Genomic DNA, 14,148 nt, shown 5'->3' with positions numbered 1-14,148 from the left:
TCTGAGTATATTGGATAGCAGTGAGTCATTCCATTTGGCTGGAGCCTGGGAGACGTGGAGGGAAGTCACAGGAGATACATTCAGGAAGATAGATTAAGGTCACAGGGCTGCTGGGTCTTAAATATCTAGAAACTTCTGTTTTATTTGGGAGGCAGTTGGGAAGCTCTGGAGTGGGGTGACACAGTCAGGCCCCCTCACTGGGAAATCTAAGGCAGCAGTAGGGGTAGAAGGGAAATGGAAAGCCTAGGGTCTGGCACACATGTGTACCCAAGACCACCCAAGCCAGTACTGTGGGAGGAAACAGAGCAGAGCAGCTGCCCTTGGAAGCTGGAGAGGCAGACATAGGAAACTGCTGGGTAGACAAGATGCCCCCAGGAGGGTGTCACTTTTTCAATGCTTCCTAGAGGACAGGAAGGAGGTTTCTAGAAAGACCGACACTGGTCTCAAAGACAGGGTTGCTCCCTTCCCCCAAGGTAGAAAGAGACATTGTAACACGCTGAAGTTACAGCAGCATGAGGGAACAGACGGATAGCGGGCAGAGAACACTGTGGGGTGGTGTGAACACAGCTTCGAACACCATTCCCTAAGCCAGAAATGTGGGAAAGCAGAATGGCACAAGGCATGTGGAGAATTCTGAACAGTGCCAGGGGCCGGGAAGATGCAGAGGAGTCACCAGGAGTCCCCAGAACCTGGGAAGGCCCTGTCAGAAAGGAAGTAAGGCTCCCTTGACCTTTACTGCAACTCACCCCTTAGGGAACCCTCCTTCCACTATGGCTGAGACCCTGGCACAGCTGCACTGAGCCACTGGACGGCCTCCTCGGTACTCTCTGTGGGTCCCCACTACGCGTACATTCCTGGCAGATGCAGATTTTTGTGATATAATATAATATGATATGATATATGATATGATATGATATGATATGATATAATATAAAACAGCATTCATTTGTAGAGACTGGACATAATGTCATGTCAATGGATCAGCAACAAACAACAGAGTGCAGATGACAAAGCCAAGAAGAAAACTTTCAAAAGTACCTCAGATATCACAAAGGCTCAAGAAAAAAAGCTGATTTAAAAAAAAACAAAAAACAAAAAAACAAAACCTTCTCCAGCTTAATAAGTCATGTGCCTATCACTGAGTCCTGGGTGTATCTGTAACCAGAAAACTCACATTTAAATGTCTGTTATCTGGTTTCAAGCTTCAGATCTCACAGGCATGGGTCCTCCTACACTACCGAGCAACGTTCTCCTAAACTGATGGGACTGCAGCCATCCCCTGAAGCCTAACAAACTTGCCTTGTCTACGCCAAAGGGTGAAGGGAGCACATTCCAGAGCAGAAGCCCGTGCCGGGACACCTGGCCTAGGCATTCTGCAGCCAGGGCTCATGGTGAACCGGAGAGGCCTAGCTAGCTCCCTGGCATGCCTGAAGGTGAGCTCTCCTGAGCCACAACAGCCCCCGCCCCCCATTCCACGTGTCGCTTACTACGTGTTCTCTCCAAACAATCAACAATGTGGTGTGCAGCTGGGTGACACTCTGAGATGGAATAAATACAGTGTGTGTTCAGATAACAAGTCTGGGTCAGGAGCTAGTGGGTATCTTCAGACTGACATAATTTGCCATACCCAGAAGTGAATCAGGTGGGTGGCTGCAGGCAAGAGTTGTATTGTTTCCCGTGTCTTTGCTTCCCAGACTACGGTGCTGAGGGCCTGGGAGCTGGAGGTTGTGTCAGAGCCGAGAGGTGTTTGTGCGCTGCACACTGCCTGGTATATTTGTAGCTAATGTGTTTAGGGGGCTGGCCACGGGGAGGGAATCACCCCAGAGAACACAGGAACCTGCCACTCCAGACATATCTGGGCTTTGAGCTCTTTCTTGCCACAAATCGTTTGTCCACAGCGTGTGTGGGCCTAAAGAAGTCCCTCTGGGTGCTGATCCTACTCCTCCAAATGGACAGCATTCGCTCATGTCTTTCTTCCTCCTCCCTCTCTTCTTGCTTCTCCTTCTTCTCTTCTCCTTTAAGATAGGGTCTCATGTAGCCCAGGCTGGCCTCAGACTCACTATGTAGCTAAGGATAATCTTGAACTCCTGATCCTCCTGCCTCTGCCTCCAGAATCCTGAGATTACAGATGGGCACCACTCTATCTGTTTTATGGGGTGCTGGAAATTGAACCCAGGGATTTGTGCAGGCTAATCAAACATTGTACCAAAGGGCTCAGAGGTTGAGATCACTGGCTGCTGCTCTTCCGGAGGACCATGGTTCAATTCCCAGCACCCACATGGCAGCTGTCTATAACTCCTGTTCGGACACCCTCACATAGACATACATACAGGCAAAATACCAATGCACATAAAATTTTAAAAAGTAAAAAGAAAGTTCTCCAAACTGAGCTATATCCCCAATCCTCTACTACCTTCCCTTGAGGGATCTTTAGCCTTTGCACACAGGCTCAGTGGACACCTGGGGTCTCTACAAAGTAGATGTTTGTCAGAACCCATGAAGAGACCCCAGGTAGGTGACAAGGACATTCCGCTGAGCCATCTGTTATTGGCTAAGGCAAGACTCTAGGCCTGGAAATCTGTGGGCATGCTTGTGTTCAGAAAGCCCCAGTCAGCCTTGGCTGACATTGTTAGGCCTTGGATTGTTCAGCCTGTTGCTCCAGGGAGCTCCCACCCTACCCACAGTGATGACCAGGTCAGCCATCAGATACCAACCCTCAAAATGACCCTTTTGGCAAACCAAAAGGGAAATCTTCCTCCAAAGATGGAAGACAAACCAACAATAACAACAGAACCCTATCGTGTATGTTGTCCCACAAGTTGAATTGTCTGAATTTTAAACGCATTGTGACTTATTTCCGTTCTATCTCGATGTATTCTTTTGAGGTGCTGACTGCTTAGGAGGAGTTTTTACTCCCCAACCACCCACGACGTCTGACTGACAGCTGCAGGCCCGGAAGCCCACTGGCCCATACACTCAAAACCTGGCCTCTCTCATGGGCACAGACAAGAAAGGCCCACACCAGGTAACACTGGAATCTCATATCAGGGCTGAATCCCAAATAGAACGTTCTCCTTCTCTCCCACACTCCAGAGCCCAGCCTTTCAAACACAGTTCAGCCTGGACTTAGAGAGAGAGGAAGGGATGTGTGGGTGTCCGCATGTGTGTATGTGTGTGAGGTCGGAGCTCAACGTCAAGTGTCTTCCTCAGGTGCTCTCCAACTTATGTTTTTGAGTCAAGGTCTCTCACTGGACATGGAGCTCATTAACTGGGCTGGGCCATCCGGTCAATGAGCTCCAGGGATCTGCCCGACTCTGCCTTCCCAGTGCCAGGATTGCAAGTATGACCAGCTTTTATATGGATGCTGGGGATCTGAACTCAAGTCCTCAAACTCCCACAGCAGGAACTTTGCCAATTGTGCCAACTCCCTGGAACTTCTAGGGCTCTTTAAGCTAAACTCAAGACATTTGATCAAGTGGCCATTCCTACCACACCATAAAAGAAGATCGGAATATCTGTCCCCCAGAGACAGAGCCTGGGTCAAGTTGCACCTTAGTTGGTTGGCGTGCAGGTCAGCCCCAGGAAGGGTCATCAGCATAATGCCCTCCTACAGAGCTGATGTGAGCCTAGCAAAGCAAAACGCCCACCTGGTGTGCCGCATCATCCCAGACATGCAACCTCAGCCCCATCCACTGGGACCTCTCGGTTCTGACCTGGTGCTCACACGCAGAACTGGTGGGAACACTCGGCCCTCTTCACTTCAGGGGGAAGAGCCAGGGAGTTATTTCTGCTTTGTGCAAGTCATGGAGGATGCTCACAGAAAGCTTTTGTCTTTCAAAAAGGAAAAAAAAAAGCATGGGGATCTTCCTGGCTGTGACCCAAAACATATCTGAGGCAAGAATAAAGACACAGTACTTAAGTTGGGATAGTTAGGATCCTTTCAATGGAACACCTAAGGTGTAAACAGCAGGAAGGCAATGTCAGAAAATCAATAAACAGTAATGGCAATGTCCATCTTCTTGGACTGAAGCAATTTACCTACCCAGTTTTCTGTCACATAGACTAATGTCTAGGGGACCAAAACCCACATGTCCCTAATCCTTTGATCCCTTTTCATCTTTTTAAAATATGTATTCGCCGGGCGGTGATGGCGCACACCTTTAATCCCAGCACTTGGAAGGCAGAGGCAGGTGGATCTCTGTGAGTTCGAGGCAGCCTGGACTACAGAGTGAGTTCCATGAAAGGCACAAAGCTACACAGAGAAACCTTGTCTCGAAAAACCAAAAAAAAAAAAAAGTTTAAAATATGTATTCAGGGTCTCATGTAGCCCAGGCTGGCCTCAAGCTTGCTATGTAGCTAAGGACGATCTTGAATTATTGATCTTCCTGCCTCTATCTCCTGAGTACTAGGATCACAGACATGCACCACCATGCCTGGTTTTGCAGCACTGGAAATGGAACGCAGGGCTTTGTGTTCACTCTGCTGACTGAAATGTATCCCAGGTAAGTTTTCAGAAAGAAAGGGGATGGGGAGAGGAAAACTGCCATGGTCAAATGTTTTCCTTACCAAGACAATTATGACCATCGTGAGCCAACATGAAGCCATCGAAACAGGTGCAGCGATAGTTGCCTGGAATGTTTAAACAGTCGTGGACACAGCCCCCATTGAGCTCACTGTCACATTCATCCACGTCTGGAAAATAAAACAGAAGTGAGCCAGTGTCACTGTTTCTTTGGGAGACTTATGTATGCATTTACCTACTAGCCAGCCATTTCACTTCTTAGAATCCACCCAAACAGAGAAATAAACAAGCACTCATCATTCGTTGTTTACTGTCTGAAGCTACAAAATACTAGAAGTAACCCAAAAGTTCATATTAGGAGAGCAGTTTAATGGATGTGTTATGTGCTGGCTGACACACAACTAGAGTTATCTGGAAGGAGGGAATCTTAATTGAGAAAAATTGAGATCATCTGTAAGGAATTTTCTTAATTAGTGATTGATAGGGAGGGTCCAGCCCATTGTGGGTAGTGCTATCCCTGGGCTGGTGGTCCTGGGTTCCGTAAGAAAGCAGGCTGAGCAAGCCATGGGGAACAAGCCAGTAAGCAGCACCCTTCCATGGCCTCTGCATCAGCTCCTGCCTCCAGGTTCCTGACCTGACCAGAGTTCCTCCTCTGACTTCCTTCAGTGATGGACTATGATATGGAAGTGTAAGCAAACAAACCCTTTCCTCCCCAAATGCTTGTGGTCAATGTGTGTCATCACAGCAATAGAAACCCTAAGTCATGGTACATCCACTTGATATAGTACTATGTAGCTCTTAAAGAGAATGAAGATGGTCTCTATGAAATGACTTGAAATAATTAATAGAATATACTATTAAATGAAAAAACAAAATGCAAAAGAATGCATGTTAAATTCAAGACAACATCAAAACACACATGCATACAAAAATTCAATACGCATAAAGTTTCTGTAGGAATGAAGAGACTCAAAAGAGCTAACATTGTTTGGAAACACCCAGAGGAAATTACTAGAAAGCTCTCCTTAAGACAGCAGCCTGAGGATAAGCAGATCATGGAACAGAACTAAGAGTGTAGAACCAAATACAGAGACCCACAGCCAGACACTATGTGGAGGATGACAGACTTGGACCACTCAGCCCTAAGCGGGATGTCTCCATCAAATCCCTCCCCTCAGGACTTGGGGAACCCTGCAGAAGAGGAGGCAGAAAGAGTGTAAGAGCCAGAGGGGACAGAGGACACCAAGGAAATAAGACCCTCTAAATCAACAGGATCGACACACACATGCTCTCACAGAGACTGAGACAGGTCTGCACCAGATGGGGTCCTAGAGCTGAAAGGAGATGTAGACACATTTCCCATCCCTAACTCGAAGCTATCTCCAATTGATAACCATTTGTAAATGAAAATTTAGTTTCCTCAAGGGAATCTCACTGGAGGAACAAACCACTCTTAAGGGTAGGCTGCATGCCTAGCAGTAGATGGCCAACAGAAAATGAACTCAATGACATCCTTGGAGATTCCTTGTCTCATTATGTCATGAAAGGGCTTCTCTCTCTCTCTCTCTCTCTCTCTCTCTCTTTCTCTCCCCTCCCCATGAAGGTCCTTTGAGTATATATCATGGGCTTCCAGTTTTGTGTTTTATGGGATTCCTGAGTGTGGGAATGAATGGGTCTCTGCATCTGTATCTGTTTCTTGTGCCTTCTCTTGGGCTCTTTTCTTCTGCTTGTTCTGTCCTATTCCATCGTGTTCATTCTTATTTTATTTTACTATTGTCCCTCAAAAAGCCTGTTTGTTTTCTAATGAGGGACAGAAAGGGAGTGGATTCAGATGGGAGGTGGGGAGGAACTGGGAGGGATAGAGGGAGGGGAAACTGTAATCAGGATTATTGTGTCAGAGAAAACTCCATTTTCATAAAAGGGGAAAGACAGGAGGTCACAAGCTTGAAGCCATCATGGGCTGCAAGGTGAGTCTGAGGACAGCCTGGTTCATATAGCAAGACTCTGTCTCAAGAACAAACAAAGCTCATGGTAGATCTGTACAAGAGGCTACTTATTCACTGACAAAAAGGAATGAAGTGTGTATACAGACTACAGCATGACACTGTTTCAAAAGCAGCAGTCTGAGAGAAATCATCCAAATACAAGGAGTTCATCCAGGAAGGGTACTGGAACTAGGTTGCTGGTTAGCTGCAGCTGAGACTGTGAAGGTACAGGAAGTAGACTATTGGTTAGCTGTTTAGCTGTTGCTGGGGCGGGGTTGAGCAAAGGTAAATACATCACAACAGTAAGAGCTGGATTTCTTTCTGTGGGAAGAAAAAGCCGCAAGCGAAGGATGGAGTGACATGGTACTAATACAGAGTTCAAAATGCCAGTGCCACCCATAGTTTTTAATACATATGCAGAAGAATAAGAACAAAGAATAGGTAAGCCAGGTGAGGTGATGCATGCCTGTAATCCCAACACTGGGAGGCAGATAGGTGGAGCTCTAGAAGTTTAAGCCCAGTCTGGACTACATAGCAAGTTTCAGGACAGCCAGGACTGTACAATAGAGAGACTCTGTCTCAGGAAAACACAACAGTGAAATGACTAAGCAGCACATGTGCCTGGACATCCTGGCTGGTGCACTGAGGAACCCCAGGAACAGTGGTACCCCTGAGAATGCCATGTGCTCAGGTCCTGGGTTCTGTATACTCTTACCCTTTTCCATTCAAAGGGACCAGAGCTCACCGTGGGAAGTGGCTGATCTCAGGGCAAGCAGAAAGCATAAGGGAGGTGTGGAGGAGCTTACAATACAAAACATTAGGGAATTCAAAAAAAAAAAAAAAAAAAAAGGCTGTTTAAAAAAAATGACACAGGCAACAGCGAGCAGGAGCATCCAATGGCTGGAGCTGGAACAACATGAAAATAAACGTTATAAAGCCAATATGAAAAGATATACATACAGTGAAATAGATGAAGGAATGGATAAGTGAGCAAGAAGGGCAGAGCTTCCTTAAAGAACCCCAGGATAGAGACGCATAAAGGGGTTCAGGGCGAAGTTTCAAGGAGGTGCACACCACAGTGATAAGTGCTACAGACAGGATCCCACAGTCAGATGCTGACTAACATCAGTGAACAAAGACTTGAGGGGCAAGTAGGATACTGGCTCCCCCAAATATGCTTCCGCTATAAATGGGGGAGGGTGTAGTAAATTTGCAACAAGCACCATTTTTTTGTTTTGTTTTTTGTGACAGGGTTTTTTTGTGTAGCCCTGGCTGTTCCAGAACTCACTCTGTAGACCAGGTTGGCCTTGAACTCAGAGATCCACCCACTCTTGCCTCCTGCATGTTGTGATTAAAGGGATGCACCACCATGCCCAGCTCACCAGACACCATCTTAAACCAGGGGATCATGATTAGCATCACCCGAATGGGACACAGTGAGAACATATATCGATGATGTGGTTCACTGGAAAGGTAACTGAGGTATTTCTGTGGCAGCCTTACTGAAATGCCACCAGATCATATTATGAGAAGACAGACATTTCCTTCTGGCTTATCTTAAATTCAGTGTACAACCAAGGCAATCCTCCTGTCTCATGCCAAGCCCTATCAATTCTTTGCCTCTAAATAAAAGGCAAATGAACATAACAGTGTTCATCAGAATGTCGGTGTTGGTCCTGGAGAGATGACTTAGCAGTTAAGAGCACTTGCTGCTCTTGCAGAGGACCCAGGTTCAGTTCCCAGCACCCACATCAGGCAGCTCACCATCACCTGTCACTCCAGGGGATCAGACACCCCTTTCAAGCCTCCATGGGCTCCTGCATATGTGTGGTGCACATACATATAAAATAAATAAATCTTTTTTAAAGTATTGATGTCAGGGCTGGAGATACAGCTCAGTTGGAAGAGTGCTGGCCTAGCGTGAATGAGACTCTGGGTTCAACCTCCAATATTACATAAGCTAGGGGTGGCGTCCAATGCCTGTAATCCCAGAATTTAGGAGGTGGAGGCAGGCTCATCAGGAATTTGAGGCATCATCTCTTCAGCTACACAGAAAGTTCGAGGCCAGCCTGAGCTACATGAGACCCTGTCTCAAAAAAGGTTGATGTGCAAGACAAAGAAAGACTAAGAGCTGGGGAAACAAGAGACACAGATGCTGGCTCTGTGGATCGGGACCTGGAATTGGATTCTGGAATCTGATGAACTCTGAATGGTGTTTACAGTTTGTTTGTTTGTTTGTCTTAATGACATTGTGCCATTGTTGATTTCCTGGTTTGGGTGACTACACTGTGCTTTTGTAAGCTGATAGTATCGGGCTAAGATGAGCGAAAAGTACCCAGGAGCCTTGCATGGTTTGTCAACCTTTCTGGTCTAAAAGTGTTTCTAAGTGAAAAGTTCTCTTAAAAAGAAAAAAAAATTTTAGAAAAGGAATAGAAAAATAGGGGCTGGAGAGGTGGCTCAGCAGTTCAAATGTGTGCTGCTCTTAAAGGATGAGAGCTCAGTTTCCAGCACTGGGTTTAATAACTGCCTGTAACTCCAGCTCCAGAGGATCTGACGCCTCCAGTCTCCAAGAACACCTGCCCTCAAATAAGCATATCTATATACAGACACATGCAAACACATGATTCAAAATGTAAATAAGTAGGGGGCTGGAGAGATGGCTCAGTGGTCAAGAGCACTGGCTGCTCTCCCAGAGGTCCTGGGTTCAATTCCCAGCTCCCATATGGTGGCTCATACCTGTCTATAACTGCAGTCATGTAGGACCCCATATCTTCATCTGGATAGACACACACATACATAAAATAAGATGCAGATATACATGTAGACAAAGCACATGCACACATGTATATATAAAATAAAATAAATAAGTAAATCTTTTATAAATAAATAAATAGAAAAATACAGCTGGGTGTGATGGTACACACCTATAATCCCAGCACTTGGAAGGTAGAGCCAGGAGGATGAGCCTTGGTTGTATATCTGAGGACATACTGGGCTACCTGAGACTATACTCAAAAAAAAAATTTAAAATCAAAACAAGAACAGCAAAATCCAAGAATGAGTGTATATCACACACATCAGGTACCTCTGGATGTTATACACTGTTTTAACATCAAGAACTGGACTTCTCAGAGGCCACAGGACGAGATAGGGTCATTTGAAACTTCAAAATCAAATCCCACCCAAATAGATATGCATTAAGTTTTCTCCTGCCTGAAGAAGTTAATGCGGTCTTCCAAGTGCTTAGAGCAGACTTTCTAACTCCCTATGTAGGTTTTGTTCCTGCAGCCGCTCAGAACACCTCCCACGAGGAGTTAAGCACAGTTGTAGAGTTTCAAACCTCTCAGTGAAAGAGGCCTCCAGTATGCTCATCAAGGTTGGGTCCAGGGGCAGGAAGAAGCATCAGAGCTGAACTCAGATACCTTTCATTAGTTTTACAGGGATGTCTTGTCCAAGCAGAGGCAGCTGCAGACTGAGTGAGTATGAAAGGCCAGGGACAGAGAGGGGATGAGGGTATGACTTTTGCCCACAGGCTAATCATGTGTTTATGGTCCCAAGTCCCTGTCTTCAGTGTTTCCATCCATAAAATGAGCAATGGAAATGGCCCAAGGTTCCCTCAAGAGCCCTGTTCCAGGTTAACATTCTGCTTCCCCTTATGAGAATAGTTTCCACCCAGTTGTGAGCTCGGGGTCAGACATTGAACTAATCCCTAGTGGGCAGAGTCCAGACTTCAGGGCTTCAGGTCTGGAGCATTGAAGAGCTAAAATCTCCCTCTGCACATATCTTTCCAGAGTGAATTTGCCATTGAAATAAGGGCAGTGCCTGGGTATAATTCTAAAGTCTAGTAGGTCCCAATCAGTCAGCCCAAAACACAGACAGGATGGATCCTCCAAAGACAGCAGAAGGCAGGACTCCAGTCTAGTCTCCGGGGAAGCAGGATCCTCGAAGCTCTGAGAGTCTGGCTCTCCTGGTAGGTAGAACCAAAAGATAGAAAAGCACCGCACGTTCTTTTCCAGAGGCTACACAAAAGAACCTTTTGGAGCCAGATAAAACTGAAATCAACTCTGGGGAGGAACTAATGTCCCAGCTCTTTGGGGATCTGAAAATCTTTTCCAAGAGCAGGTGCCAGTACTCTAGGTAGAACTGCTCATTTAGCCAACATGAACTACGAGCTAAGGAGAGGCAGCTTCCCTGATGCCCCCTTCCCCAGGTCCCGAGTCACTTACCATCACACTGCCTGCCCTCCCCTTTGTAGCCAGGCTTGCAAGAGCACTTGTAGGAGGTGGGTGTGTTCTGACACAGCGCATCAGCATGGCAGTCATCTAGCCCTTGGGCACACTCATCCACATCTGCAAATAACACAGCAAGCACCTGGTACGGTTTCCAAGTTATGAGTGATCCTGGCTCTCTCTAGTGTTATCTCCCACCGGCCCACCCGGCTCTACTCCTCCAAAGCCCATACTGCTAGGACACCCCGGGATAAACCACACCACATCCAGGCCCATTTCCAGACGCACTGTTCTAAGAGGAATCACCCAAGCATCCCTTACTGGCCACCAAGATTCGGTTCAGATCTGCCTCCTCTTGGAAGTGACCCATGATCCTCTAAGGTCGGGTAGACATCCCCACCACATGCTCCCACATATTTAGCTCATTCCTAGCACTCCATGTGCAGGGTTGTCGCTGTCCACTCTTACCCGTCTCTCCACAGTGCTCTAACAACTGAGCCAGGTCCTTGTTGCTAAGCCAGCACCGTGCCTGGCACATGAGTATATGGTAGACTGCCTGCTAGAGGAGAGGAGCAACCAGCAGGGCTGCCTGGAAAGTTCCGGAAGACGGCCAAGAAAGCTGTCTCTCAGCTTTCTCAGAGTTTGGGATGTGGGGCTAAAAGTTTCCCTGGTCTCTGAGCAAACAGTATCCTGAGCTCTCAGACCACCATGCAATGCAGGAATGATGTCCCGGAGGCTCCAGCCCCAACCCTGCCAGTTCTCTCAACCCACTAGAGCCAAAGCATTTCCGGGGTCGACACCACTCTGGGATATGAAGATAAAAACGAAAGAGTTTTGGAAGAATTTTAAGACCGATCAGAGCAGATTGCCCAGAGTCCTAATCTATGGCTGCTCCGAACCGGGAGGTTTAGGGACATTCCTGGTCTTGGCACAGTAACTGTTCCATGCTCACAGAACTGTAGCTCATCCTGGAGTTGGCAGGACTTAATCAGCCGCAAAGGAGAAAAGGGGGCCAAACTGCCACGAACCCGACCCTCAGTTTCCCTATCTACACAAGGGGGAGCTGGACCCCAGATTCAGCCAGCGACAATCTGGTCAGCAGTCAGGAGACCCCGAAAACGACAGGTACGGGAGAAGGGCAGGAGAAGTCAACAGCCCGGAGCAGGAGCCTCTGGCTTCCTCGACGGTGGGGACGACCGGTGAGGGCTCCCGCGGGCAGGGGACCACGCAAGGGGACCCGGGAGACCCTGCCCTGCGACCTGCCAGGTGCGCCCCGCGGCTGCACACTCACCCTCCAGCGGCCGGTTGGCGCGGCCCCGGCCGGAAGGGACGGCGGTGGCCAGCAGCGGCGGCAGCAGTAGCAGCAGCAGCAGCAGCAGCAGCGCTCGGGGCGCCCCAGGCCGACCGCGGCCCGCGACCCCCATGGCAGCCGCAGCGCGCGGAGCGGCCGTGAGCGGGCGACGGCGGCACGGGGAGGCGTGTGCGGGCTCCCCGCCTCCGCGCCCGCCGACACCCCCAGCCCCGCCCGCCCCCGAGCCCCAGCCTCATTTTCACACGGTCCTCGGTGCCGCCCCGCCCGCCTGGCCCCTCCCCGGCCCGGGGCGGAGGGGGCGCGGCCGCCGTGGCCGGAGCTGCTGTCAGCAGCGCCCCGCGCTCCATGAGCCTCTGCTCTCTGGATGGAGCGCCCTCCAACTTGACCGGGTCCTTCCAGCCTGAAATAGTCACGGGACACCCACAGAGTGTCCCCGCTGAGTCCCCACACGGTGGGACAGTGGATCCCAGGCCCAGCACCCGCCCCTCAACAACACCTTCTCGGGGTTCCACACACCCTGTCGGGAGAATTCAGGACAAGGGTATGAGTGGGGCGAGTGAACCCAGCTGCTTTGCCCAGTCCAACACACTCAGCCTCTCTGATATTCCAGCCAGCGGCACTATGAGAACCCTGCCTGTCTGTCTCTCTGTCTCTCTCTCCTCTCTCTTCTCTTCTCTTTTCTCTCTTCTTCTTCTTCTTCTTCTTCTTCTTCTTCTTCTTCTTCTTCTTCTTCTTCTTCTTCTTCTTCTTTCTCTCTCTCTCTCTCTCTCTCTCTCTTCTCTCTCTCTCTCTCTCTCTCTCTCTCTCTCCCTCCCTCTCTCCCACCCTCCCTCTCTCCCACTCCCCTCTCTCTCTGACACATGGCTGGGCTCAAAGTCACTTCAGAGAATGGTTCCTCACTTCAATCTAGTTAAGTATATCTTAACAGCAAGGAAGCGAAAGAAAAAGGGGTCCAGAGGTCAAGGGTGGGCACCACAGGCAGCCGAGCTCCCAACTTTGTCTAGGGCATAGGTGGCATCCATGACCACAGGAACTCAGAAACGTCAGATTTGGGGAGCTGCAGATAGAAGCAATGCCTGCTACCTGTTCCTCCCAGCCAGGCCTTCCCATCTTTTTCCAGGCACAGGTGGCTGAGGCCGCTACAATCAGCATCATTCCAGAAACAGATGTTAAATCAGTAGTTCTCAACCTGTGGGTCGAGACCCCTAGGGAGTCAAATGACCTTTCACAGGGATTGCCTATGACCATCAGAAATACAGGTGTTTGTATTACGATTCATAACAGTAGCAAAATTACAATTATGAAATGGCAATGAAGATAATTTTATGGTTGGGGATCACCTCAACATGAGGAACTGTATTAAAGGGTGGCAGCATTAGGAAGGTTGAGAACCGCTGCTCTAGAGGAAACAGATGGCCATATGCGGAGATATGAATGTTCTTATCTGGGTTTCTCCGAATGGTTCTTATTCCACTTTCTCCTGTGAATATTTACATACATCCTCATGTGTATGTGGACACATGTCTAAATATACTCACTGCACACTAACTCCTTGATAGAACAACTCATCAAAACCCCCCACCTAGCTCAAGCACAGGAGACACAGCTCTTCTTGGGGCTCTGGCTACCACCTATAGCTTCCCACCTTAGCTCTCTGGTGTCAGCTCAGGGCCCAGGCTGAGCCTGTCTCTTTGCGGGTGTTATGTATTCTGCTGCTGGATGGAGACTGAGAAAAGAACGTCTCTGTGTTTTCTCTTTAACCTCTCCGGCGCAGGCTGTCAGGTCCCACCCTTTCTCTGGCTCTGGCCCCTCCCTCCCACTCCTTTTGTGCTTGGTGCTGAGAGAGACACTGGGCTCTTTCTGGTTTGAAGGGTGGTGTTTTGTTTTGTTTTTAACACATTTGTAAATCTTCACTTAGTGAAACGTTCCCCCAGCCTTTGTCTTTGTGTCTTTAATGGTGGCCATAAATTACCGCCTCCCCCCCCCATGCATCAGGCTTCACTGCTTTTGAAACGATCAAAGTTATTTCTTCTGAAAATCCAACTCAAAACTTCCCATTGTGTGGCCCAGCACTCTTTAGCTCCAGTAAAGCACATAAAT

General features: G+C 48.4%; 1 protein-coding gene across 2 annotated transcripts in view; it reads right to left on the bottom strand.

The window, feature by feature from the left end:
- The window catches only part of Scube2 (signal peptide, CUB domain and EGF like domain containing 2), a 66,148-nt gene extending 53,988 nt beyond the window's left edge, over positions 1–12,160 (bottom strand). For both annotated transcript variants that reach the window (XM_028894626.2, XM_037211574.1), the window contains exons 1-3: positions 12,028–12,160; positions 10,734–10,856; positions 4,567–4,692 (exon numbers count right to left, since the gene is read on the bottom strand). In XM_028894626.2, coding sequence (XP_028750459.1) covers positions 4,567–4,692; positions 10,734–10,856; positions 12,028–12,160 — 382 coding nt within the window. The remainder of the gene's footprint in view (positions 1–4,566; positions 4,693–10,733; positions 10,857–12,027) is intronic.
- Positions 12,161–14,148: the final 1,988 nt, after the last annotated feature.

The sequence above is a fragment of the Peromyscus leucopus genome, chromosome 1, assembly GCF_004664715.2.
Source record: "Peromyscus leucopus breed LL Stock chromosome 1, UCI_PerLeu_2.1, whole genome shotgun sequence".
Taxonomy (NCBI): Eukaryota; Metazoa; Chordata; class Mammalia; order Rodentia; family Cricetidae; genus Peromyscus; species Peromyscus leucopus.
Note: the sequence above shows the minus strand (reverse complement) of the source record. Positions and strands in the feature narration are given on the sequence as shown.